Source organism: Triturus cristatus, chromosome 4_2 (genome assembly GCF_964204655.1).
Source record: "Triturus cristatus chromosome 4_2, aTriCri1.1, whole genome shotgun sequence".
Taxonomy (NCBI): Eukaryota; Metazoa; Chordata; class Amphibia; order Caudata; family Salamandridae; genus Triturus; species Triturus cristatus.
In genome coordinates, this window is record NC_140586.1 from 141,094,075 (window position 1) to 141,120,627 (window position 26,553).

General features: G+C 49.8%; 1 protein-coding gene across 5 annotated transcripts in view; it reads right to left on the reverse strand.

Annotated features, from left to right (window-relative positions):
• LOC146833173 (eukaryotic translation initiation factor 4B-like) overlaps positions 1-26,553 on the reverse strand; it is a 443,619-nt gene that overhangs the window by 52,247 nt on the left and 364,819 nt on the right. For all 5 annotated transcript variants that reach the window (XM_085600827.1, XM_085600828.1, XM_085600825.1 and 2 more), the window contains exons 12-13: positions 25,782-25,825; positions 25,184-25,280 (exon numbers count right to left, since the gene is read on the reverse strand). In XM_085600827.1, the coding sequence (XP_085456953.1) occupies positions 25,184-25,280; positions 25,782-25,825 (141 nt within the window). The remainder of the gene's footprint in view (positions 1-25,183; positions 25,281-25,781; positions 25,826-26,553) is intronic.

Consider the following 26,553-nt stretch of genomic DNA (forward strand, 5'->3'; position numbering starts at 1 on the left):
CCCTGTCCTTATTTGGGGTTTCCGGCCAAAGCTTCCCGCCAGAGTGGGGGGTTGCAGGGGCGTGGGGGGTTGCAGGGGCCTGGGGAAGCTCACAGAGGTGGCATGCCTTTGAAGCTTCCCCCTGCCCATCCTGGGGGAGGAGATTTAGCACCTCGCCCAGGATGTGCATTGTTGCAGGACCAGGAGAGCAGGGGCTCTCCTACCCAGGGGTCCAGCAACATGTCTGCTGGGTGGCAGCCTCAGAGCAGACGTGGATTTGTAGGTTAGGTTTAAGGGAGCACCTCTAAGATGCCCTGGGGTGCTGGGTACATTAAATTCCACACTGGCATCAGTGTGGGTTTAATGTGCTGAGAAGTTTGATACCAAACTTCTCAGTCTTTAGTGTTGCCATTATGGTGCTGTGGAGCTCATGTTTGACGAGCTCTCAGCACCATGTACTCTTAAATGGCAGCACTGCACTTACAGGGCTCAGGAATGGACCGGGGCACAGGGCTCCTGCGCCCACACCATTGGCATAAGGCACCCAGCAAGAGGGGTGACTGATGTATGTCATGGCAGTGTAGGTGATGGGCATGGCACACAGGGATGTGTGCCATGTCGACTTTGTTTTTGTCTTGCACCCAAACTCAGCCTGCAAAGGCAGTGTGTGTGTGTGTTGCACCTAAAGTCCTAGGGTAGCTTGGCTCAAGTGGAAAGGCCTCATTCCAGAGTAACATGTCGTGCTTGCATCCCACTCACCTCAGCACTCCAGCGTACCACCACTAAAAACGACACTACACCAGAGAATTTAGAAAAATTAGAAAAGCTTTATCTTTCCTTCTATCATGTTTTTCTTTTCCTTCAAATGAAACCAATAAGTTTTTATCTACATCACGTTAGGGTCAAAACATTTCATCGTGACTAGATTGGCATTGCATAAATATCTTAGACCTGGTATGAAATTAAGCGAACCAGCGCTGCTCATAGCGATTTCATAGCACCTTAAATAGAGTTATTAAACTTAGCGCGGCACATAGCGATTTCATAGCACCTTAAATAGAGTTATTAAACATAGCGCTGCACATAGCGATTTCATAGCACCTTAAATAGAGATATTACACTTAGCGCTGCACATAGCGATTTCATAGCACCTTAAATAGAGTTATTACACTTAGCGCTACACATAGCGATTTCATAGCACCTCAAATAGAGTTTAGACTTAGTGGCGCACATAGCGCTGCATCTGGCAGAACATTCGCACTTCAATTATGAAATCAATAACAAGTCAGATGTGGCCTCCAGCATAACGTAGTGATCCAGGAATCAATAGCTCTTTAACACATGGCAAGTCTTTGAGGCACCTGCTGGACCCTTCTCCCCGTGGGGCACCTCGTGAAGGGGGACCGTGGTCCAGTTCAGTCACGCTCTGGGGTCGAAGGGGGCCTCACGTTGGATCTCCCCGGGGGAGGGGCGTGCTCCGGGCCTCGTGGGCCTCCCTCCCTCCTCCCGGGAGATTACCTGTGTCTTCGGCCTTTTTCAGGCCCTTGCGCCGGTCTCTAAGGCTTCGGGCCCGGGCCCACAGATGTCGGCTGGGAGTCCCGCGTTGCGGGGACTCCGGCAGATCTCCCCGTCAGCTCCGCATCGGGGAGGGATCCGGCGGAGGCGCGCCCTCAGCAGCCAATGGCAGTGCGGCCTGCGGGGGCACAGCTCACAGATTGAATCCTGCAGCGGAGGGAACGGCATCGCGCAGTCTGCCCCAGTCACGTGACGGTGGATCACGGCTTCAGGCCTACGCGGCCTTAGTTGAACTCCGGAGGCCCTCTCCTCACAGAGCCGCGTTGATGAGGCTGCGACGGCAGCTGCGGGGCCCTGGACCTCCCCGCGGGCCCAAGGATGGCAGGAACAGGCGACAGCCCAGGGCCACGGCGGTAAGTTACCCTCTGAGGCAGCCCCGACGGGGGGTGGCACAAATTAAGGTGTTCTCAGCGCCTAGCGCTCCCTTCTTCCTCACAGCGATGCTCAGGGCAGGTGGGTTGGGAGGTGGCAGTCCACACGCCAGAGGCAGATCAAGATAAGGGGGGGGGGGCCCAGGCCCAGTCAGGGAAGTAGAAGATAAGGTCGTAGGGGTTAACTCCTTTCCCCGGTTCTCTTCAGGGGTCCGGCTAGGCGGGGAGCACAGAAAGGTTAACGTGATCCCAGGGTCAGAGGCTGACGGCAGGGCCAGGTCACGAGATAGGGGGCAGTGTCAACCGAGGGGGGGAGAAAGCAGGCCCTAAGAACAGTCAGTTTCCCCCTCCAGCGCACCTACCTCACCACTCAGGTGCCTTACTCCCGACTACCTCACTTCACACCAAAATGGCCGACGCACCTCACCTCTATATATAGCCTGGGCCCTGACTGTTCAGAGTGGCCCAGAAGGTTCTGGAATTCCTCATGTCAGCCTATGGCCCAGTCTCTGAGGTGATAGTTTAGGCCACCATTTTGTAGAGGAGCTCTCACTCTCCCTCCATTTTAGGGAAGCACCTTGCACCACACCATCAATTAGTGATAATGGGGCACCCAGAGCTTCTAAGTCAACACCAAAAAAACACTAGTGGACAGAAAAATTAGAGGGTAAAGGAAGAAAAATGAGGAGGGGACAGCCAAAGGGCCGGCAGGTCTAACAGTGTGTGTAAGGGTACAGGGCCTCTAAGGGTGGCACAAGGAGTACTGCAGCTCTTAGAGGCATTCCTTGGTCACAAAGCCCTGGGTACTTAGGGTACCATTTACCAGGGGCTGACATGTGGCCAGGGTTTGCCAATTCGGGTTTGTTTTGTTTTAGGGAAGGAACATTGGCCCTGGGCACCTGATTGGCAGGAGTGCAGGGCACACTCAGTCAAAGTAAATTCAGCAATTCAGCAAAAAGTGGGGCCATACCATGCAAGAAAGATGACACTTTCTCACACAACCCCCCCCCCCCCCCCAAACGAAAGGTGATGAGACTAATCTTGTCCTATGGAGTCTTCATTGTCTAAGTGGAAGAACCTGGAGAGTCCATCTGCATTGGCATGGGCAGTCCCTGGTCTGTGTTCCACTTCAAAGTCTATTCCCAGTAGGGAGATGGACCACCTTAGTAGTTTTGGATTTTCTCCTTTCATCTGCATTAGCCATCTGAGAGGTCTGGGGTCAGTTTGAACCAGGAAGTGAGTACCAAACCACAGCAAAGGCCTCCCTCTCAATGGCGCTCCATCTGCTCTCTGGGGAGTAGCCTCCTGCTTATAAAAGCAACAGGTTGGTCTTGGCCTTCATCAATGGTCTGGATAGGACCGCTCCTATCCCTAGCTCAGAGGCATCAGTCTGCACTATGAACTGCTTGGCATAATCTGGAGCTTTTAGAAATGGTGCTGAGCACATTGCTTCTTTTAGGGTGTCAAAAGCCTTTTGGCAACTAACTGTCCAGTTCACCTTCTTGGGCATTTTCTTGGAGGTGAGTTCTGTGAGGGGGGTCACAATGGACCCATACCCCTTCACAAAGCTCCTGTAGTACCCAGTCAAGCCAAGGAATGCCCTGACTTGGGTCTGGGTTGTTGGAGCTATCCAGTCCATGATGGCCTGGATCTTGGGTTGTAAGGGCAGTACCTGGCCTCCACCTACAAGGTGGCCCAAGTACACCACAGTGCCCTGCCCTATCTGGCATTTTGATGCCTTGATAGTGAGACCTGCATTGTGCAGAGCCTCTAAAACCTTTCCAAGGTGGATCAGGTGATCCTGCCAGGTGGAGCTAAATACAGCAATATCATCAAGATACGCTGCACTAAAGGACTCCAGCCCAGCCAGGACAGGGTTCACCAGCCTCTGGAAAGTGGCAGGGGCATTCTTTAACCCAAAGGGCATCACAGTAAACTGGTAATGCCCATCAGGGGTGGAGAATACTGTCTTTTCTTTTGCTCCTGGGGCCATGCCAATCTGCCAGTACCCTGCAGTTAAGTCAAAGGTACTGAGGAATTGGGCAGCCCCTAATTTATCTATCAGCTCATCTGCTCTTGGGATAGGGTGAGCATCTGTCTTAGTGACAGAGTTGAGCCCTCTATAGTCCACACAGAACCTCATCTCTTTTCACTTTGTTGATGAGGTTTGGGGACTAGAACCACTGGGCTGGACCAGGGGCTCTCAGAGGGTTCAATGACCCCTAACTCCAGCATCTTGCTGACCTCAGCTTTGATGCTCTCCTTGACTTGGTCTGACTGTCGATAGATTTTGTTTTTGACAGGTGCACTGTCACCAGTGTCCACATCATGGGTACACCAGTTTGTCAGACCAGGGGTCAGGGAAAAGAGGCTAGCATACTGCTGCAAGACTTGCTTGCAGTCAGTTTGCTGTTGGGCAGAGAGGGTGTCTGAGAAGATCACACCATCTACTGATCCATCTTTTGGGCTGTAGGAGAGGTGGTCAGGGAGAGGTTCACTTTCTGCTCCTCATCAGTCACCATCAGCATGGTGATGTCAGCCCTGTCATTGTAGAGTTTGAGGCGGTTCACATGGATGACCCTCTTGGGTGTCCTGCTAATGCCCAGGTCAACTAGATAGGTGACATCACTCTTTCTTTCTAGGATAGGGTAAGGGCCACTCCATTTATCTTGGAGAGCCCTTGGTGCCACTGGCTCCAAAACCCACACCTGTTGCACAGGTTGAAATTCAACCAGTGCAGCTTTTTGGTCATACCAGTGCTTCTGGAGCTCCTGACTGGCCTCAAGGTTCTTGGATGCATTTTCCATGTACTCAGCCATTCTGGACCTTAGGCCAAGCACATAGTCCACTATGTCTTGTTTGGGCTCTTGAAGAGGCCTCTCCCAGCCCTCTTTTACAAGACAAAGTGGTCCCCTTACAGGATGACCAAACAGAAGTTCAAAGGGTGAGAAACCTACTCCCTTCTGTGGTACTTCCCTGTAAGCGAAAAGCAGGCATGGTAACAGGACATCCCATCTCCTTTTGAGTTTTTCAGGGAGCCCCATGATCATACCTTTCAATGTCTTGTTGAATCTCTCAACAAGGCCATTGGTTTGTGGGTGGTAGGGGGTAGTAAACTTATACTGCACCCCACACTCCTTCCACATGTGTGTTAGGTAAGCAGACATGAAGTTGGAACCTCTGTCTGAAACCACCTCCTTAGGAAAACCCACCCTGGTGAAGACACCCAGGAGGGCCTTGGCTACTGCAGGAGCTGTAGTAGTCCTAAGTGGAATCGCTTCAGGGTACCTAGTGGCATGATCCACTACCACTAGAATAAATGTGTTTCCTGAGGCAGTGGGAGGTTCAAGTGGACCCACAATGTCCACTCCTACCCTTTCAAAGGGGACCCCAACCACTGGTAGTGGGATGAGGGGGGCCTTTGGGTGGCCACCTGTCTTGCCACTGGCTTGACAGGTAACACAGGAGCTGACAAACTCCTTCACCTTTTGGTGCATCTGGGGCCAGTAAAAATGACTCACTAGCCTTTCCCAAGTTTCGGACTGCCCCAGATGTCCAGCTAGGGGGATGTCATGAGCCAAAGTTAGGAGGAACTCCCTGTACTTCTGTGGCACTACCACCCTCCTGGTGGCTCCAGAAGTGGGGTTTCTTGCCTCAGCATACAGTAATCCCTCTTCCCAATAAGCTCTGAGTACCACTGACATCTCCCCTTGCTTCCGAAACAGCTTGCTGCCTCAGGCTTTCAAGAGTGGGACAGTCTCGCTGACCCTGGCACAGCTCTTCCCTAGAGGGTCCCCCTGGGCCGAAGAGTTCAACCTGGAAAGGGTCAAGCTCCATGGACTCAGTTCCCTCAGGGGTATCCACATCCTCTCCCTGGGGAGAGGGGTCCTGAATGTTTTGCTGTGTAGAAGCTGGTTCCCCAGTCTTCTTTCCTTTTCTCTTGGTTGGCTGGGCCATTAGTTCAGGCTCCAGACCTACTTTTTCACCCTTCCTCTTGCTCTGTGCTCTGGTTTGCGCACACACCAATTCAGGGATGCCCAGCATGGCTGCATGGGCCTTTAGCTCAACCTTTAGGTTTCCAGATTATTTACAAGCAGACAGACAGCTGGCAACTTTGGAGAGACTGCTGCCTGTTTCAGACCAGTAACCCCCCCCCCCCCACCTCGCCTAATGTTACCATGGCCATGGGATGACTAGTGGTGACACTGTCAGCGTTGGTGACTGGGTAAGACTTCACAATCAAGTATTGCTCAGGGGAAACCAGTGTGTCTTTCACCATAGTGACACTGGCACCTGTATCCCTCAGAGCTTCTACCCTAGTTCCATTCACCCAGGGGTACTGTAATTATTTCTTTACAGTGGCAAACTCCACTTCTCCCAAGGAGACTAGACTTGCTTCAGTGTGTTCCCAGATTTGCTCAGGGTACACCTCTGATCCCATTTGTATGCTTGCTGCCCCAGGAGTAGCTGTACTGGGTGCCTTGGGGGCAAGTTACAGTTAGGTGTCCTGACTTCTTACAGTTAAAACACCAGGCCTTTAAGGGATCAAAGTTCTTCCCCCTATATGGTTGGGGCACATAGGGAGTAGTTTGGGTCCCACCCACCTGAACAGGTTTTTGGGGCCCTTTGGAAGACTCAGACTTTTTATCTTGGGGATTCTCACCACCTTTCCCCTGGGGAGGGTTTGGGACCACTTTCTTTTGGTCACCCCCAGTGGCTGTCTTGGTCACCCTAGTCTTGACCCAGTGGTCTGCCTTCTTTCCCAATTCTTGGAGAAATTAGACCTAGATCTACCAAATGCGGATGCAACTTTTCATTTGTGCAGTTACTCAATATATGTTCCTTCATGAATAAATTGTACAATCCAGTAAAATCCTGCACACCATGTCCAGCTAACCAACCATCCAGTGTCTTCACTGAGAAGTCTACAAAAACAATCCAGGACTGGGTCTGGGTTTTGTGAGCCCCCCTGAATCTAATTCTATACTCCTCAGTGGTGAATCTAAATCCCTCAATCAGAGCTTTCTTCATGAGGTCATAGGATCCTGCTTCCGGCCCAGAAAGGGTCAGAAGCCTGTCTCTGCAGTTACCAGAGAACAGTTCCCACAGGAGTGCCCCCCAGAGAGGTTTCCTTACTTTTCTGATATCACAAGCCCTCTCAAAGGCTGTGAACCATTTGGTGAGATCATCACCTTCCTCAAATTTAGGGATCATCCCTTTGGGGATCTTAAGGTCAGATGTTTCCTCTCCATCTTTATTTTTATTACTGCTGCCACCATTGATGGGTGCTAAACCCATTTCTCTCCTTTCTTTCTCTAGAGCCAGGAGCCTGGACTCTAGCTCTAGTCATTTGGCCAGCCTCACAAGGCTGTCCTCTTCACTGGTGGGTCCCCCAGTGTTCTCTCTGGTACCAGAGCCACCTGTGTAGTCTCTAGGTGCCCAGATGCTAATCCTTGGAGTGGAGGGTATGGGTGCCCTCTCCTTCCTAGGGAATAGCATGGGGGGGGGGGGGTTATTGTCAACCTCCTCTGCTTCCCTTTCCTCATCTGACTGGCCATCATGTTCAGATGGGTGGCCCTTAGCATACTCAGCCAAGAGCTCCTGGAGCCCTAGTTTGGTTGGATGCAGGCCCATTGGTAAATTTTTAAGTTTGCATAAGGACCTCAATTCCTTGAAAGACAAGTGTAAGTAAGGTGTGAGGTCGAGCTCCTCCACCAGGTCCATGTTATTATTGTCACTACAGCTGGGTTTGTTTGAGACATTCTAACCTGACAGTTCTAACCCTCTACACGGACTATAGTGACTTATTTTTCTAAAATTCTAATGGGACTTAAGCAAGGCCCTAGCAAGACTTTTAGTAATTTTAGAAAAGACCAATCAGAATTCTAAAGGCAATTTTTAAGAGTTCTGTTGTGTGATCAGATGGTAACCAAGTAGTCCAACAAATGCAAGTTTGTATCCCACCGCTGATCCACCAATGTGAGAAAGTGGCTCTGTATATACTGTTCCTTAATAGGTACAGGGTGTACTGAGTCCACAGTCCCCCAGGGTTTGACAGATGTTAAAGTTAGATATAACCTTACTCTCTAAAGTGGTAGCTTGGTCGAGCAGTAAGGCAGTATCGGAGGACAGTGTAAAGCATTTGTTGTACACACTCAGTCAGCAAATGGTCTCACACACTCAATAACTGAACTCTAGGCCAATGGTTTCTATATAAAAAAAATATATGCTTGTTTTATTTTAGAACCAACACTTGGATTTAAAATATACTTTCTCAGCAGGAGATGTTTCATATAAATACTTTTGCAATATGTAATAGACTTTTGTAAACAGTTACAAGTGGTTACAGTAGGCAACTATTTCTAAACACAATACATTGAGCTCAATGGTAAATTCAAGTTATTTGCAACAGATTACTTTTTAGATTACTTTTGTAATTCCAGGACTGGATCCTAGATTCAGTCCTGGGTCAGTTCTCAGAATCAAGTGATGAAAGTCGACTTAATTACTGTAATGATTTTTAAATAATATTTAGCTATTTTAAAAGTTGACACTTAGAAAATATTTCAGAGAAAACAGTCAATGATTCCCTATGGAAAAAAATTCAGGTTACAGGTACAGTATGTTCTCGTTACTTTTGTAATCCAGTACTGGGTGCCTAGACTCAGTACTGGGACCTTTATCCAAAACAGGTAAGTAATTACGTTTTCGGATATTATACGATTTTTGAATAATATTTAAAGATTGCAGAAATCGACACTTAGAAGAAATTTCACAGAAAAACAGTCAATGGTTTCCTATGGAAGAAAATTGAGTTAAGGGGAAGTACAGTTGTAAGTATTTTTCAGAGTCAGTGCTGGGCACCAAGATCCAGCACTGGGAGCTCACCCAAGAGCAGGTGAGTAAATTAGTTTGTCACACGGCTGATTTTTGGTGAATATTTTAAGATTTGAAAAGTCCACACTTAGAAGAAATTTCAGGAAAAAGCCAGTCAATGTTACCCTATGAGGAAAATAGTTTGCGGTTTAAGGGTAAGTACTCAACTGGCAGAGTTGAGGTTCTGGGCACAGACTCCGGGGTCTCCCAGGGTCAGGTGGGTACAGTTGGTTCACCCTCAGCGGCTCTAGGGCGGCCGGGTGCAGAGAGTTAGGCCCCATGTTATCCTATGAGGGATAGGGGGGCCTTGGTTGGTGGCTGCTGACCCTCTGTTGATCGCGGTTGGGGGGGGGCACCTTGTTCCTTGGCTGCAGGCTTCTGCAGGAGTGTCGAGGGAGGTCCTTGGGTGCTGGACTCGGGGTCACAGTCGCCGTGGGGTCGTCCTCGGGGTCTTTGTTCACTCCGGCACTGGCCAGGCTTGGCTGGTGCAGAGTGTGCTGGGTTCGCGGTTCCGGGCTGCTGCCAGGGGTTAGAGATAGGTTTCGAGTAGAGCCTCTACTCATGGGAGTCCCAGGGGCTTAGAGCCAAAAGGTAGCCAGGTCCTCCGGGGTTGGTGAGGTTGCTAGCCACAAGAGATGCCGGGCTGGAGCAGGAGCAGGTTTGAGGGTCGACAGGCCGGTAGGGCTGGGGCCAAAGAAGTTGGGGTCCTCCTCTTTTCAGCAGCTGCAGGTCAGGTCTTTCTTCTTGCTCTTCGTAGCTTTGAATCTGGAATCTGGGGAAGGAAGGTTCAGGGTGCCCCTAAATACTAGATTTAGGGGCGTTACAGGTAGGTGAAGGGCAAGGACCAATGGGTCCCCGTCCTGGAGTGGGTACACCCCCTATCCCGCCTCTCTCCTGTGGGAGGGGGGCAGTAGCCTAGTCCTGATAGGGTATGGCTCCCCATCTTCAAGATGGCGAGAGCCCGGGGATGTGCTTCACCTCGCCTCCCCCACCTGAGGGGTGGGGTTGGCAGGCTGGCACGTCCCCTGTCCTTATTTGGGGTTTCCAGCCAAAGCTTCCCGCCAGAGTGGGGGGTTGCAGGGGCCTGGGGAAGCTCACAGAGGCGGCATGCCTTTGAAGCTTCCCCTTGCCCATCCTGGGGGAGGAGATTTAGCACCTCGCCCAGGATGTGCATTGTTGCAGGACCAGGAGAGCAGGGGCTCTCCTACCCAGGGGTCCAGCAACATGTCTGCTGGGTGGCAGCCTAGGCAGCCTCAGAGCAGACGTGGATTTGTAGGTTAGGTTTAAGGGGGCACCTCTAAGATGCCCTCTTGGTGCTGGGTACATTAAATCCCACACTGGCATCAGTGTGGGTTTAATGTGCCGAGAAGTTTGATACCAAACTTCAGTCTTTAGTGTTGCCATTATGGTGCTGTGGAGCTAGTGTTTGACGAGCTCTCAGCACCATGTACTCTTAAATGGCAGCACTGCACTTACAGGGCTCAGGAATGGACCTGGGCACTGTAGGGGCACAGGGCTCCTGCGCCCACACCATTGGCATAAGGCACCCAGCTAGAGGGGTGACTGATGTATGCCATGGCAGTGTTGGTGATGGGCATGGCACACAGGGATGTGTGCCATGTCGACTTTGTTTTTGTCTTGCACCCAAACACTCAGCCTGCAAAGGCAGTGTGTGGGTGTGTGTGTGTGTGTAAGGGTACAGGGCCTCTAAGGGTGGCACAAGGAGTGCTGCAGCTCTTAGAGGCCTTCCTTGGTCACAAAGCACTGGGTACTTAGGGTACCATTTACCAGGGGCTGACATGTGGCCAGGGTTTGCCAATTTGGGTTTGGTTTGTTTTAGGGAAGGAACATAGGCCCTGGGCACCTGATTGGCAGGAGTCCAGGGCACACTCAGTCAAAGTACATTCAGCAAAAAGTGGGGGCACACAACTGGGGGACCCATGAGAACAATATTTAGGTTCCACACTGGAGAGGGTGGTAATCTGGGAGGAATAATCCTTTTAAGACCTTCCATGAAGGCTTTGATCTAAATAATGACAAGTGTTGTCGATTTTGTAAGTAGGCAGCTAATGCTGCTAGGTGAAGACTTATGGATGAATACGCTAAATTACATCTTTGCAAGTGTAGTAAGTAGCAAATGATGTTCTGGATGGATGCATCCAGTGGACGTATATCATTGTTAGTGCAGTAAATGGCAAATCTTTTGCATTTTGCAGCGTAGCAGGCTCTAGTAGTAGGTCGTCTGGCCTCTTTTATAATATTCATGCAGTCTGGTGGTAGGTTGAGGTAACCGAACTCTAGGACTTCAGGAGCCAGATCGCTAGGTTCGGTTGATGTGGATCTGGGTGTCTGATTTCTCCATGGTTCTGGGTTAATAAGGACGGGGAGAGGCGCAGTTTTTGGTGTGGAACTAGAGAGTTCCAGCAGTGTTGTGAACCAGGGTTGACGCACCCATGTGGGAGCTATTAGTATCAGCTTGAGAGACTGTTGCCTGAGTTTGCGTACCATGAATGGAATGAGTGGGAGAGGCGGAAAAGCGTACACAAATCTGCCTGACCAGTTAATCCATATTGCATTGCCCTTCGACTGTGGGTGGGGAAACCTGGCGGCGAAGGTTGGGCATTTTGAGTTTGTGTGTGGCAAACAGGTCTGTCTGCTTGGCCCCATTTTTGGAAGAATGGGAGTAGGACTTGTGGGTGTAGTTCCCATTCGTGGATCTGTTGGGTTTGTCGACTCAACAGGTCGGCAATCTGATTGTGAACTCCTGGAAGGTGTTCTGCTAGCAGGTATATGTTCTGGGGAATGGCCCATCTCCAAATGTTCTGTGCAAGCTGGGACAGCTGGAGAGAATGTGTGCCTCCTTAATTTTTTATATAATACACAGCTGTCATGTTGTCCGTCCGGACGAGGACAGTTTTGTTCTGGAGATGTAATTGGAATGATTTTAATGCTAGGAATACTGCCAGCAGCTCCAGGTAATTGATATGGAGCCCTTTCTGTTGAATGGTCCATGTGCCCTGAGTGGTGTGTGTTAGGAGGTGGGCTCCCCATCCTGTGAGAGATGCGTCGGTTGTCAGCACTATTTGTGGAAGAGGCTCTAAGAACGGCCGGCCTTTGGACAGGTTTATGGTGTTCCACCATTTTAGCGAGCGATGTGAGCGGCTGTCCACCAACACCAGATCTGCCAGTTGTCCGTGAGCCTGATTCCACCGACGTGCTAGACATTCTTACAGGGGACGCATTTGAAGTCTTGCATAAGGCACAATGAAGATGCAGGACGCCATCATGCCTATGAGTTGCATAAACCCTCTTGCTGGAAGAGAGTGTTGGGGTTGAAGTTTTGCGATCGGAGCTTGTATTTTGGCTATCCTGGCTGGGTTGGGATATGCTAGTGCTTTGGAAGTATTTATGGTGGCTCCCAGATATTGGTGGATGTGGCAGGGTTGGAGATGAGATTTGGGAAAGTTTGTGAATCCCAAGTTGTGTAAGATTTAAATAGTTTGGTGAGTGTGTAGGATACACTTGTTGAATGAATTGGCTTTTATGAGCCAATCGTCTAGATATGGGAAGACATGAATTTGTTGTCTCCTGAGATGCGCTGCTACTACTGCTAGGCATTTGGTGAATACTCTGGGCGCAGATGTTACCCCGAATGGAAGGACTGTAAACCGATAGTGTTGTCCGTCCACCACAAATCTTAGATACTTCCTGTGAGCAGGATGCATGGGGATGTGAAAATAGGCGTCCTTGAGGTCTAATGTGGCAAGGAAATCGCCTTGTTGTAGTAGTGGGAGTACTTGTTGAAGAGTGATCATTTGGAAATGATCTGAGTTTATGTACTGATTTAGGAGTCTGAGGTCCAGGATTGGTCTGCGCGTCTCGTCCTTTTTGGGGATTAGGAAGTACAGTGAGTATACTCCTGTACCCTGATGTTGTAAGGGAACTGGTTCTATTGTGTGTTTTTGCAGCAATGAAAGCACCTCTTGTTTGAGGAGCGCAAGATGGTCTGGTGACATAGCGTTGCTTGGGTAGAATGTGTGGAGGGGTAGTGGTTAGTTCCAGGCAGTAACCATAATGGATAATTTGTCTTACCCACTTGTCTGTTGTGATGGAGTTCCAGACAGGTAGGAACTGTTTGAGTCTTCCCCCGACTGGAGTGGAATGGTCGGGGGGGGGGGGGGGGGGGGGGGAGAAGTGGAGGAAAGTCATTGTTATGTGGCGGGAGAGGTACGAGTGTTGGTACTGCCTCGACCTCGTCCCTTGGTGGTGTTTCCTCTATATCCTCCTCTAAAATATCCTCTACTGGGGGATGTTTGTGTAGAGGATTTGAATGTGGAGGTGTCTGCTCCAGTGTTTTTGGAGGCTCCCCTGTAGAAGGAGCGTCGAGAGGAGCCACGTGGTTGTGGAGACTGCAATGCTCTCATGGATTTGGCAGTCTCTGTCTTTTTTCATTTTTTCAAGTGCAGTGTCTACTGCTAGTCAAAACAGTTGGTCGTGATTTAATGGTTGGCTAAGTATGGTTGTTTGTACCTCTGGCTTGAAGCCTGAAATGCGTAGCCATGCATGGCGTCTAAGGAGTACACTTGTATTTATTGCCCTAGAGGCAGTGTCTGCGGCGTCAAGTGCACATTTAATTGAGGCATTTGAGATGAGTTTTCCCTCTTGTATAAGGTCATTTGCCTGGGCCTTGTATTGGTCTGGTAGGTGTTGTATCAGGTCTTCTAACTGATCATAGTGAGCCCTATCGTAGCCTGCCAATAGGGCTTGAGTGTTGGCGATACGCAAATGATTAGCGGCTTGTGCTGCTACTCTTTTGCCCAATGCCTCCAATAGTTTAGATTCCTTGTCGGGGGCGGTGTATCTCCTGTAGTTTGGGAGTTGGCACGTTTCCTTGCATTGGAAACTACCAGGGAATCCAGAGGGAGTTGCCCTTTGATGTAACAAGGGTCTTCTGGGGCAGGTCTATATTTTTTCTCAATTCTTGGGTTGAGAACCCTGGCCCGTACGGGGTCTTTAAAAACCTCTGTGGCGTGTTTTATGACCCCTTTAATCATGGGTAAAATTTGAACTGACTTGAGACTGTTCAAAGGTGTCTAAGAGGAAGTCTTCCTCGGGTGCATCGGAGTGCATGGTGACTCCATGATAAAGCGCTGCTCTGTGCACTAGTTGTCCAAACCCCAGGTGGTCATCTGGAGGTGATGGTTTGGAGGGAAATGGTGTAGGGTCAGGCATATCTGGGAGAGGGTATGCCCAGTCGTCCGATGGTACAGTATCTGGGTTTGTGAACGGATTAAGACCATCCGGATCACCCCCGCCCACTAGGTCATCATCATCCTGTGGGGGTGGTGTATGTGATGGAGATGGTAGAGGTAGTGGTGGTGTAGGCAGAGGGGGGTGGGGTAGGAGGTGGAACAGGAGAGGAAGGAGGAATTCGGGATGATGCAGAGTCCTTCTTTACAGGAACTGGGGCAGGTGTTGTATCCGGTTTCCGTTTCCTACAAAGTACAGCAGTGACATGTCCAGTTTTTGGATTAATATAGATCAGTTTTGTGTTGGATCTGGGTGGAAAAGTTCTTGGTCTTGAGGAACAGACTTTGGCGCAGATTTATTCGGTTCCGATCGAGGTTTTGGGTGATCGGTAGAGTCTTTGGCTTTAGGAGGTGTATTATAGTCCTTAGCCGGTTGTTTCGGCGGCGATGAATGTTTGGTGCCGAAGTTGAGTCTTTGGGCTTGGGAGCTTTCGGTGCTGGCTTGTCTATGGGCCTCAGTGTTTTCGGTGCCGGAGCCGGTTTCGGTGCCGAGAGGTCTTGTGTCTTCAGTGCCGATGGCACAATGATATGTGGTTTGCTCGGGCCCGAGCCAGTGGAAGGCTTGTGTTTCTTCGGAGCCGAGCCCGAAGGCGGGGCTTCTGAAGGGTGTTTTAGGTCTCGACTGGGGCCAGCTGGCGAAGTCTTGACCAATGCCTTTGGTTTTGGAGGGGTTGGGGTAGGGGCAGTATTACTCATGCGTTGCCCCGGAGTAATGGGGTCGTCTGCTTCTGAGATAATTTGAAGTTCCTCAGAATCTTCTTTGGGGACATCCGGACCCTCATCGAAGATGTTCTCTGGTTCCGGGGCTGGTCTGTGTGCCATGACATGGCGTTGAACTCTTCGATCCCGAATGGTCTTTTTGGATCGAAATGCGGTGCAGGCTGGACAGCTGGACTCGTGATCCGGCGAGAGGCACAGGTTGCAGACCTTATGATGGTCACTGTGTGGGAATTTTGCTCCACACTGGGGGCATTTTTTAAATGGCGTCCTTTCCATGAGCCGTAGGCCTTACGGCGCGGATAGGTCCAATCGCCTGCGTCGACGTCCGGAACCGGTCCGATGAATTCGATGTCGAGTGAAGGTGCCTCGATGTAGTTTTAGAAAAGTTTTTCGCTTCGAAAGCTTGTTTTTTAAGTTTTCTACTGGAGTGGACAAGTTACATCCGAACCCGATGGCGGAAAAAAAACAATCTGAGGATGGAGTGGATGCCCATGCGCACTGTAGTCGATCTATCCTAAGTGTGTGATCTGCAGCTCATATGCCTCGAATATACTGTTTCCAAATAGGTACAGGGTGTACAGAGTTCAAAGTCCCCAGAGGTTTGGCAGAGGCTAAAGTTAGGTATAAATCAACAACAGAAGAGGAAGGGTAATAACACGACTAGTCCCCTCAAGGGAAAGGCTACAAACCAACGAAGTCAGTGTAGTGTCAACACGGCACTTACCATCCAAAAGGCACAGGTCTCCAGATTCGGAACCTGCCCAATATGTTATAGGGAGGAACACAGACCTAAGGAGGTAATACAAGTTATGTATGAAAGCCCTCACTCACCAACCTGGTTGGTGACATGCTTCATCATCGGGCTCCACTGGGTATGGCCGAATGCCATCCCAGTGTGCTGCAACGCCAGGTTACTGCGGAGCTGGATTTTGTGAGGTGACCGTGAATTTAAAATTCCCAATTAAGTCAAAAAAATAATTTAATAGTTTTGCTAATTGGAAAAAATTAAAAAGGAGTGAGGGTCAAAAAAATAATAACAGACCAGGTTCACTCCATGGCGGTCAACATGTTTCTGCCTTCATGTGTGTTCAACAGGCTTTCATCAGGACCAGAGTGGAAGTGTGGGAGCCCCGGTGGTATGAACGCGCTAAGGTTCACCCTACCGTGGGCTGCTGTGTGAAAAAAATATATACACAGTTCAAAATCCGCCAAGTAATATCGTGGTGGAGAGAAACGAGTTTATTCTATAATGAAAAAAGACATACAAACACAAGACAAAACATAAAAGAATTGTAAATGTGCGTGGTCAGATCATTATGAAGCGCCACAGCTACAGGCTCAAATATCGTGCATGGATGGGGCTGTGCCAATAATAAGTACCTCAGGTGCAAAAAGTTGTGCTGTCCGTGCACCTAGGATTAGCCAGATACTGGTGTCAGGGAAGTAAAACAGGACTTCGCCTGAATAACGTGACTAGTACTGTATATCGAAATATACGTGGAGTCTAGATGCTACGTGAGAATCTAAAACAAATGAGGGCCGGGAAGTCATTGAACGTGGCCCGTGTATCATTCCTGGGAAGTAGAAATGTAGGAGGGTGGAGAAAGATTCTTACTGTGAGGCAAGACCGTTCGTCGCCTCAGGGATCGACCCGATCAGCTAAGCCTAGCAACTTGGGGTTTCCTACATTGCATGCAGCGTTTCCTGCACACTCTGTCTCCCGCATTGTCATTGACATTTTTCTCACATTGGAGCACTTAGCTCATGTTCCACTGCTTTCCCGTCTGCGTTCCCTTACTCTGCATCTAGTTTCCATCCACCCAGGCACACGTTCCCAGTGACGCCTGTGAGTAAAACGTTCGTTCTCCAAACACCGCATAAAGTTTTCATTGAAGACTTTTTTAAAGTAATCAGCGGTCGAGCCTCCCTGGCTAATTCCCTCTTTCCACACATCCTATTGGCTGGGGCCCAGCCAATCACCGCACAGCTTTGGATGTTTTGCCCTATCACTGATGGGCTTACTTTTCTTTCCCTACCCATTGAGGTTTTCTTTTTGCTCATATGTGCCCCGCTTCAGGTCTCCTCACTTCCTGGACCCGGTGGCTTGAGGCATTGCAGGTTCCTAACGGGTGCCGAGCAGCGAGGGCGTAAGTGAACATCCCGCCCCCCTTCTCTTTATTGTGTTGTTTTCAGTTCTTTACGGTCATTGTGCGAGTTACCCAGCCGCTCGTGGCCGTTTCTCTTTTCTTTTCCTCTCCAGGGTGTGCCATATTGCTCGCACCCCCACCCCGGGATCCCTGAGGCGACGAACGGTCTTGCCTCACAGTAAGAATCTTTCTCCACCCTCCTACATTTCTACTTCCCAGGAATGATACACGGGCCACGTTCAATGACTTCCCGGCCCTCATTTGTTTTAGATTCTCACGTAGCATCTAGACTTCACGTATATTTCGATATACAGTACTAGTCACGTTATTCAGGCGAAGTCCTGTTTTACTTCCCTGACACCAGTATCTGGCGAATCCTAGGTGCACGGACAGCACAACTTTTTGCACCTGAGGTACTTATTATTGGCACAGCCCCATCCATGCACTATATTTGAGCCTGTAGCTGTGGCGCTTCATAATGATCTGACCAGGCACATTTACAATTCTTTTATGTTTTGTCTTGTGTTTGTATGTCTTTTTTCATCATAGAATAAACTAGTTTCTCTCCACCACGATATTACTTGGCGGATTTTGAACTGTGTATATATTTTTTTCACACAGCAGCCCACGGTAGGGTGAACCTTAGCGCGTTCATACCACCGGGGCTCCCACACTTCCACTCTGGTCCTGATGAAAGCCTGTTGAACACACATGAAGGCAGAAACATGTTGACTGCCATGGAGTGAACCCGGTCTGTTATTTTTTTGACCCTCACTCCTTTTTAATTTTTTCCAATTAGCAAAACTATTAAATTATTTTTTTGACTTAATTGGGAATTTTAAATTCACTGTCACCTCACAAAATCCCGCTCCGCAGTAACCTGGCGTTGCTGCACACTGGGATGGCATTCAGCCATACCCAGTGGAGCCCGATGATGAAGCATGTCACCAACCAGGTTGGTGAGTGAGGGATTCATACATAACTTGTATTACCTCCTTAGGTCTGTGTTCCTCCCTATAACATATTGGGCAGGTTCCAAATCTGGAGACCCGTGCCTTTTGGATGGTAAGTGCCGTGTTGACACTACACTGACTTCGTTGGTTTGTAATGTTAGATATAACCTTACTCTCTAAAGTGGTAGCTTGGTCGAGCAGTAAGGCAGTATCAGAGGACAGTGTAAAGCATTTGTTGCACCCTCAGCTAGCAAATGGTCTCACACACTCAATAACTTAACTCTAGGCCAATGGTTTATATATAAAAAAAAATATGCTAGTTTTATTTTAGAACCAACAATAGGTATTAAAATATACTTTCTCAGAATGAGGTGCTTTATATAAATACTTTTGCAATATGCAATTGACTTTTGTAGAAAGTTACAAGTGGTTGCAATAGGCAACACAATTCTAAACACAATAATGCATTGAGTTCAATGGAAGTTTCACGTTATTTGCCACAGATTACTTTTAGGATAACTTTTGGAAGTCCAGGACTGGATCCTAGATTCAGTCTTGGGTCAGTACTTGGAATCAAGTGATGAAAGTCGACTTAATTACTGTGATGATTTTTAGACAATATTTTGCTATTTTAAAAGTTGACACTTAGAAAATATTTCATAGAAAACAGTCAATGATTCCCTATGGCAGAGAATTCAACTTGCAGGTATAGTATGTTCAAGTTACTTTTGTAATCCAGTACTGGGTGCCTAGACTCAGTACTGGGACCTTTATCCAAAACAGGTAAGTTTTCAGATATTGTACGATTTTTTGAGAAAATTTAAAGTTTGCAGAAATTGACAGAAGAAATTTCACAGATAAACAGTCAATGATTTCGTATGGGAGAAAATTGGGTTACTGGTAAGTACAGTTCTAAGTATTTTTCAGAGTCAGTGCTGGGCACCAAGATCCAGCACTGGGAGCTCTCCTAAGAGCAGGTGAGTATTTTCATTTTCATTACTCGGCTGATTTTTGGTGAATAGTTTAAGTTTTGAAAAGTCCACACTTAGAAGAAATTTCAGGAAAAGCCAGTCAATGTTACCCTATGGAGAAAATGGAGTTATCGGTTTAAAGGCAAGTACTCGACTGGCAGAGTTGAGGTTCTGGGCATAGACTCAGGGGTCTCCCAGGGTCAGGTAGGTACAGTTGGTTCACCCTCAGCGGCACAAAGGCGGCACGGTGCAGAGAGAGTTAGGCCCAATGTTATCCTATGAGAGGTACGGGGGCCTTGGTTGGTGGCTGCCAACTAGCAGGCCACGCGGCTGTGGGAGCTGGGTTCCTGGTCACTTACTCAGGGCAAGTGGGGAAGTAGATAGGTGTAGAGGTTGCACTGCCAGGGTCACTCGGGCGGCTGGGTGCAGGGTGCTTTTGAGCCTTCGGGCGCTCAATTTAGTTCAATGGGAAATCTCCGGTTTAGAAAAAGACTGCAAGCTCGGGGACGAAGATTCTTCAGGTGCCACCACCACATCGAGAGGTAAGTTGGGTAGTTGGAGGATAGGTAGGTACCCCAGGATTGGGCACAGGGGCCGCGGGGCGCCTTTTGGTGTCGGGAAATCTTACCCTCTGTTGATCGCGGTTGGGGGGGCACCTGGTTCTGAAGCTGCAGGCTTCTTCAGGAGTGTCGAGGGAGGTCCTTGGGTGCCGGAATCGGGGTCACAGTCGCCGTGGGGTCGTCCTCGTAGTCTTTATTCACACCAGCACCGGCCAGGCTTGGCTGGTGCAGTGTGCTGGGTTCGCGGTTCTGGGCTGCTGCCAGGGAATCAAAGTAGATTTTGAGTAGAGCCTCTAGTCATGGGAGTCCCAGGGGCTTAGAGTCAAAAGGTAGCCAGGTCTTCCGGGGTTTGTGAGGTTGCTGGCCACAAGAGATGCCGGGTTGGAGCAGGAGCAGGTTCGAGGGTCGACAGGCCGGTAGGGCTGGGGCCAAAGCAGTTGGTGTCTTCCTCTTCTTAGCAGCTGCAGGGCAGGTCTTCTTTCTTCTAGCTCTTCTTCGGATCTTGGAATCTGGAATAGGAAGGTTCAGGGAGCCCCTAAATACTAGATTTAGGGGCGTTACAGGTAGGTGAAGGGCAGGGACCAATGGGTCCCTGTTCTGGGTTGGGTACACCCCCTATCCTGCCTCTCTCCTGTGGGAGGGGGCAGTAGCCTAGTCCTGATTGGGCAGGGCTTCCCATCTTCAAGATGGCGAGAGCCCGGAGATGTGCTTCACCTCGCCTCCCCCACCTGAGGGGTGGGGTTGGCAGGCTGGCACATCCCCTGTCCTTATTTGGGGTTTCCGGCCAAGCTTCCCGTCAGAGTGGGGGGTTGCAGGGGCCTGGGGAAGCTCACAGAGGTGGCATGCCTTTGAAGCTTCCCCCTGCCCATCCTGGGGGAGGAGATTTAGCACCTCGCCCAGGATGTGCATTGTTGCAGACCCAGGAGAGCAGGGGCTCTCCTACTCAGGTGTCCAGCAACATGTCTGCTGTGTGGCAGCCTAGGAAGCCTCAGAACAGACGTGGATTGTAGGTTAGGTTTCAGGGGGCATCTCAAAGATGTCCTCTGGGGTGCTTGGGACATTAAATCCCACACTGGCATCAGTGCGGTTTTAATGTGCTGAGAAGTTTGATACCAAACCTCGCGCCTGATCTTCAGCACTCTGGGCAGAAATGGTATAGGCGGAAAGGCGTACAACAGACCGCAACTCCACTCGCGACGAAAAGCATCTCCGAGCGAGTGCCGCCTTGGAAACTCCAACGCGCAGATCTGCTGACATTGTGCGTTCTCTACGGTGGCAAATAGATCTAACCAAGGCTCTCCCCACTGCCGAAAGAGGCCTTGTGCCACGTCCGAGTTCAGACACCATTCGTGATCCATCATGCACCGGCAGCTGAGTTTGTCTGCTTTTGCATTCAGAGAGCCCATCAGATGTTGAACCACCAGGGTGATGCCCTGATGTTCCAGCCATGTCCAGAGGCGCAGAGCCTCCTGACAAAGGGTCCACGACCCCACCCCGCCCTGTTTGTTGCAGTACCACATGGTGGTGGGGTTGTCCGTGAACACCTGCACTACACTTCCCCTGACAGAGGGAAGGAATGCCTTCAGTGCAAGTCGGATCGCCCTCAGCTCCAGAAGGTTGATATGGAGCTGAGACTCCGTCGGAGACCAGAGGCCTCTGATCTCCGCCTCTCCCATGTGGCCCCCCCATCACAGGAGGGACGCATACGTCACTACTACGTGCTCCGGTTGGGGTAGGGAGAGGGATCTGCCACTGACCCAATCGCAGTCCGTGAGCCACCACTGCAACTGTCTTGCAGTGCCCTCCGAGATCAAGACATGGTCGGACAGGTTGCCCCGATGCTGGGCCCACTGATACTTCAGGTCCCACTGCAGAGCCCGCATCCGCCATCTGGCGTGATGCACCAACAGGATGGAGGAGGCCATCAGACCCAGAAGCCGCAGCACCAACCTGACCGAAACCCAGGATAGAGGCCGAAAGATGGGAATCAGAGCCTAAATATCCCGGACCCGCTGTTCCAGAGGATAGGCCCGGAACTGCGCAGAGTCCAGAACCGCTCCGATGAAGAGGAGCTTCTGGGAGGGACTCAGATGCGACTTCGGCACATTGATGGAGAACCCCAGCAAATGCAAGAGGTCGCCCGTAGTCTGGAGGTGGGAGACTACTGCCTGGAGCAAGCCCGCCTTCAACAACCTACGTCGAGATAGGTGAAGACTGCAACCCCTAATCTGCGCAGATGAGCTGCGACCACAGACATCACTTTCGTGAACACCCGAGGGGCACTGGTGAGGCCGAAGGGGAGCACGGTAAACTGAAAAAGCTCTTAGCCCACCGTGAACCGCAGGTAACGCCGGTGGGCCGGCAGGACAGGGATGTGGAAATATGCATCCGGTAAGTCCAACGCTACCATCCAGTCTCCAGGGTCTAGGGCAGCCAGAACCTGAGCTAAGGTGAGCATCTTGAACTTCTCCTTCCGGAGGAAGGAGTTGACGCGCCCGAGGTCCAAGATAGGGTGTAGGCCCCCTTTGCCCTTCTTGGGAACCAGAAAGTAGTGTGAACAACCACAACCTACTTCTGGACCAGGAACGCGCTCGATGGCCCCATTGGCCAAGAGGGCCGTAACTTCCTCCTGTAGAAGTTGCAAGTGATCCCCCAAAATCTGGTGGCACTGCGGTGGCATGGCTGGAGGGGTCGCCTCAAAGGGGAGGGAGTAGCCCCTTCAGACGATTTGCAGCACCCACCTGTCCCATGTGATGGTACGCCAGCGGAGCAGGTGATGGTGAACTCTGCCTCCCACTGGCGTGGAATGGGCCTGAAAGCTCGGACTAGGAGGGCTTTGAGGCGGATGCTGCTGGGGTAGATGTGGACGGACCGGCTTGCTGTCCACCTGCTCCGCCGCGGCGGAATCCACATCCACGACCGTGTGTAAGTTGGTTCTGCAGCCTGTGGCTAGACGGACATGAGGGGGCGCCCCTTCCTTGGCCACGAAAGGGGCGAAAAGCGGAAGTTTGCGGGCGCGGGCTGAGAGGCCCAAGGACTTGGCCGTATCCCTGGAGTCCTTAAAGCGCACCAGCGCATTAACCGCTTTGTTACCAAAAATGCGACTGCCATCGAAGGGCATGTCCATGAGGGTGCTCTGGACATCCCCGGAGAAACTCGTGGACCTCAGCCAGGCGTGGCGACGAATCGCCACCGTGGTCGCCATTGCCCTGCCTAGCGAGTCCGTTGTGTCCAGTCCACATCAGATACCATGCTGCGCTGCATCCCGCCTCTCGGCAAGAGCCTGGGCAAGCCGTGTCGGGGCCTCCTCCGGACACTGGGGCAGCACGTCCCCCACCGTATCCCACAGGGAGTGGGAGTAACGGTCCAAACGGCACGTGGTTTTGATAGACCGCAACCCCAAACTAAGGGAGGAGAACGGTTTCTTCCCCAACTGTTCCAAAATTTTGGATCCCCGATCCGGGGGAGCGGTTGGGAAGGAGGTCTGGGAGGTAGAGGCAGCGCCGCTCTGACGCCGGACCGGGACTAAACCGGGGGAACGGCGTCGTCCAAAGGTGGCACCGGAGGCCTGGATCCCCCGGGGGCCTGCGGCGTCTGGACTGGAGTAGACGATGGCACTGGGGCCGGAGCCGCCGGCTCGCTAGACCTCCCAGTCAAGCCTGCGGTGCCCGAAGGTGCGCCGGCAGGTGTCGACGGCGGAGCCAGGTTCCTCATGGCCGCAAGAAAGTCCCTGACCTCCGCCGGAGTCGCGTCAGACCCAGGGACCGGAGCGAATGGGGTCGGACGGGACTCCAGCAGCTCCGACGGAGCCGCGCGGGTGGTGCCACCCGAACCCTCAGCCGAGTCACGCGTCCAGCGAGGGGAGCACGAAGAGCGATGTCACCTCTTCGACTTCTTGCTATGCTTTGACTTACCGGATCGCGAAGACTTCGACCCTGACGAGCGGTGACTTCCGGAACTCTAGCAGCTTGCAGGACTGCTCCCGCGCCTAGCCTTCGACGTCAAGGCCCGGCAGTCGAGGCACGACTCGGCATCGTGGTCGGCCCCAAGGCAATAGAGGCACCGGCGGTGGTGATCCGTGACCGACATCAGTCGGTGACAGGTGTCACAAGCTTTGAAGCCAGGCATCCCTATCGGCACCAGAGTAGAGGTCGACGAAGAAGGGAACCAAAAGAGTTCAAAAAGTTTAGTCAAAAAATGACTAAAAGGGTATGCTCTTCCCGGATCGGCGCTTACTGGCGCAGAAAAAAGAAGAAGAACTGACGTCAGCGCGCAAGGGCGTCGTCTAAGTACTCCGACGACGTCATCCCGGCGATCAGGACGCCGACGGATGCGGAGCCACAGACGACACGCAAGGGTATTGCTGCCGAAAAATCTTTCCGGATCCAGCCTGACGACTGGGGATATTCTAAGGTGAGGAATCTAACTAACGTGTTTCTTTCAGATATAAAAAAAAAAACATTTTGATAAAACCATTGGCCTAGAGTTCAGTTCTTAAGTGTGTGAGACCATTTGCTGACTGAGTGAGTACAACAAATGCTTTACACTGTCCTCTGATACTGCCTTACTGCTCGACCAAGCTACCATTTTAGAGAGTAAGGTTATATCTAACTTTAGCCTCTGCCAAACCTCTGGGGACTGTGGACTCCGTGCACAGTGTACCTATTTGGGAACAGTATATACAGAGCCCCTTTCCTACAGTCTGTATTGTACTTTAAAATGGAAATTAAATTGAAATACTACAACAGTGTATGTTGCATTATGCTACATAATTTGCCTTAACTTGCCACAGAATGTAATTAACAAGCAGCATAATTTGGGGCTACAATGCCACAATTCCAATGGCCCTCCTAAAATCCTAAACTTGTTATACTCCATACTATCAATAAAGACTAAAAGTCACTAAAGCTTTTCAGATACTAGCCAGCAATGCCCCACCTTCCCCCCCCCCCTACATCCAGTAGCTCAAAACGTTGCAGTAATCTGCCTAAGAGAAATGCAGAAAGCCTCCTCTATCCCTTGGCAGGATTAGTAAAACCGCTTATTTCAGTAATAATTCAGCAGGTTCCCCACATTCGCCTAGAAGTAACAGGTCAGCAAGACCCTTCACATTTCAGGTTATTGCATGTGTACCCAAGGCTAAAGGAATTATGCAGCAGGAATGACAATTATGCAGCAAGAAAAGACAAATTATGTGGTACATTATGTAGTAGTATTATTTAGTTATTTTACCAATTTAATACTGTCTGGACAAGAATGAATCTCGTTAGCACCAGTTTAACACCAGACTGCTGTAATAGGCACTGAAAGGCGGTAAACTAACCTTTGCAAAGGATCAGCGTCTAACCAGAGCTACATGTGGAGCTTACTTTAATAACTATCACGTTGTGCTAGAAACAAAATGTAGTGAAATATGCAAATTATACAAAGAATGATTAAGTGTCAAACGTGGCAAATCCATGATTATGCGTAAACTTGCACAGCTGCAAAGCCAGAGGACCTAGTATAGCATACATCTAAGTAGTTTTATGTAAGACAAACTTCATCCCCTATTAGTAGTTCAAGGAGGAACAAGGCACAGCCCATTATTATGCATATCCCCGGAATAATCAAGAAAGTGTTGTTACTTTTCATCGGACATACAATTAACAAGAAGTAAGCAACAGATGGATGAAAGAAGGCAATTGAATGTGGTATGCCATGACACCCCAGCACAACTCACCTTTCAGACTCTCTGTTTCGCCCATCGCCCCAACTGCGGCCACTTTCGTCTCTATTGCCTTGCGGACTTCTTACGCCATCCAACTTGTTCTCATCAACTAGACAAGCAAAAAAGAGAGAGTAGATGGATGGGGTGAGAAATTAAAGATTAATAGTATAAAACGTATTTACATCTGGTTTTCAGATATTGACCCTCTGCAGTAGCTTGCTACTTTCCAAGAAACATTTGTTTAGCATGCCAAATACCTTCAACATCATCTCCCAAACCTTTATTGCTGCTAAACCAGCAGCAAAAGTACACTGCTAAACTTTACATGTACACATCGATTACTCCCTGTACTATCACTCTACAGCTGTATGCTTTTAACAAGAACTGCAAGCATGAAGAACATGTTTGTGCGTTGAACGTCATTAAAACTGTAGTTTGAAAAGATGTGAAGAGGACCACATCTGGATGGTAAATGAAAGCACATGTGCCAAGGTAACCAAAGCACCACATAATTATTCTCTTCCCCAAGTTTGGCTAAAACGTTTTAAGAGAATGATCAGCAAGTTCCTAACATAAGAGTATCTCCATCACTCCAAGTCATAACTCTTACCTCTTTTTGGGCTTGTCTTGGGCAGGCCTGGTTCAGTAATACCACTGTCAAAGAAAGGAGGAAACCAGAGTTAACATGGTAAACCCAAAGATCAATAACTACACTTTAATGGGTTTACAGATAATCATGCGTGCTGTCAGACTAACACATAGTATGATTAAAATAATTATATCTCCATTACAGTTTGTTTTCAGTTAGAGGAAGTAGGTAAACGCAAAAAGGCTACCTAATTGTAACGAAATGGTTTCTTACCTGTAGGAGTAGTTTTGCAGTTTGAAGAATTTTCTGGATTCACATGCTCAGCACTATTCTGCCATCTGGTGGTTGGGCCTGGAATTCTCTTCTGTATTCTTCTATTCTCCATTTGTAGGTCTCACCTAGGCAGGGCTTGCGCTTTCTTTGCAAGACATGCTGTATTCAGGTTACGGGATATAAAAGCTCAGCCCATTTTCAAAGACTGCCTCTGTTAAGTGTTGTTACTCAGAATTTGTGAGCACTATCTTTCTTTAATCAAGAGCAGTCAAGACCAGTGCTCGTGGTTTACAGAGCTATATTGTAAATAGGGCTGTAAATCTTGATCTTAATTAGCCACATTTGCTGTGCATTGAACGACCGAGGTCTGTTTTAGCCTCAGCTGCCTCCGCCTTCCTCCTGCTTTTGAAATGCACGGTCTGGTGTCACGGTCCCTGCCTTCCTATGGCTTCTGCTGCCTACATCTCAGAGCTCAGGTATTTGCAATGCAATAGGTCTCTCAATTGTGATAGTTTGAGCT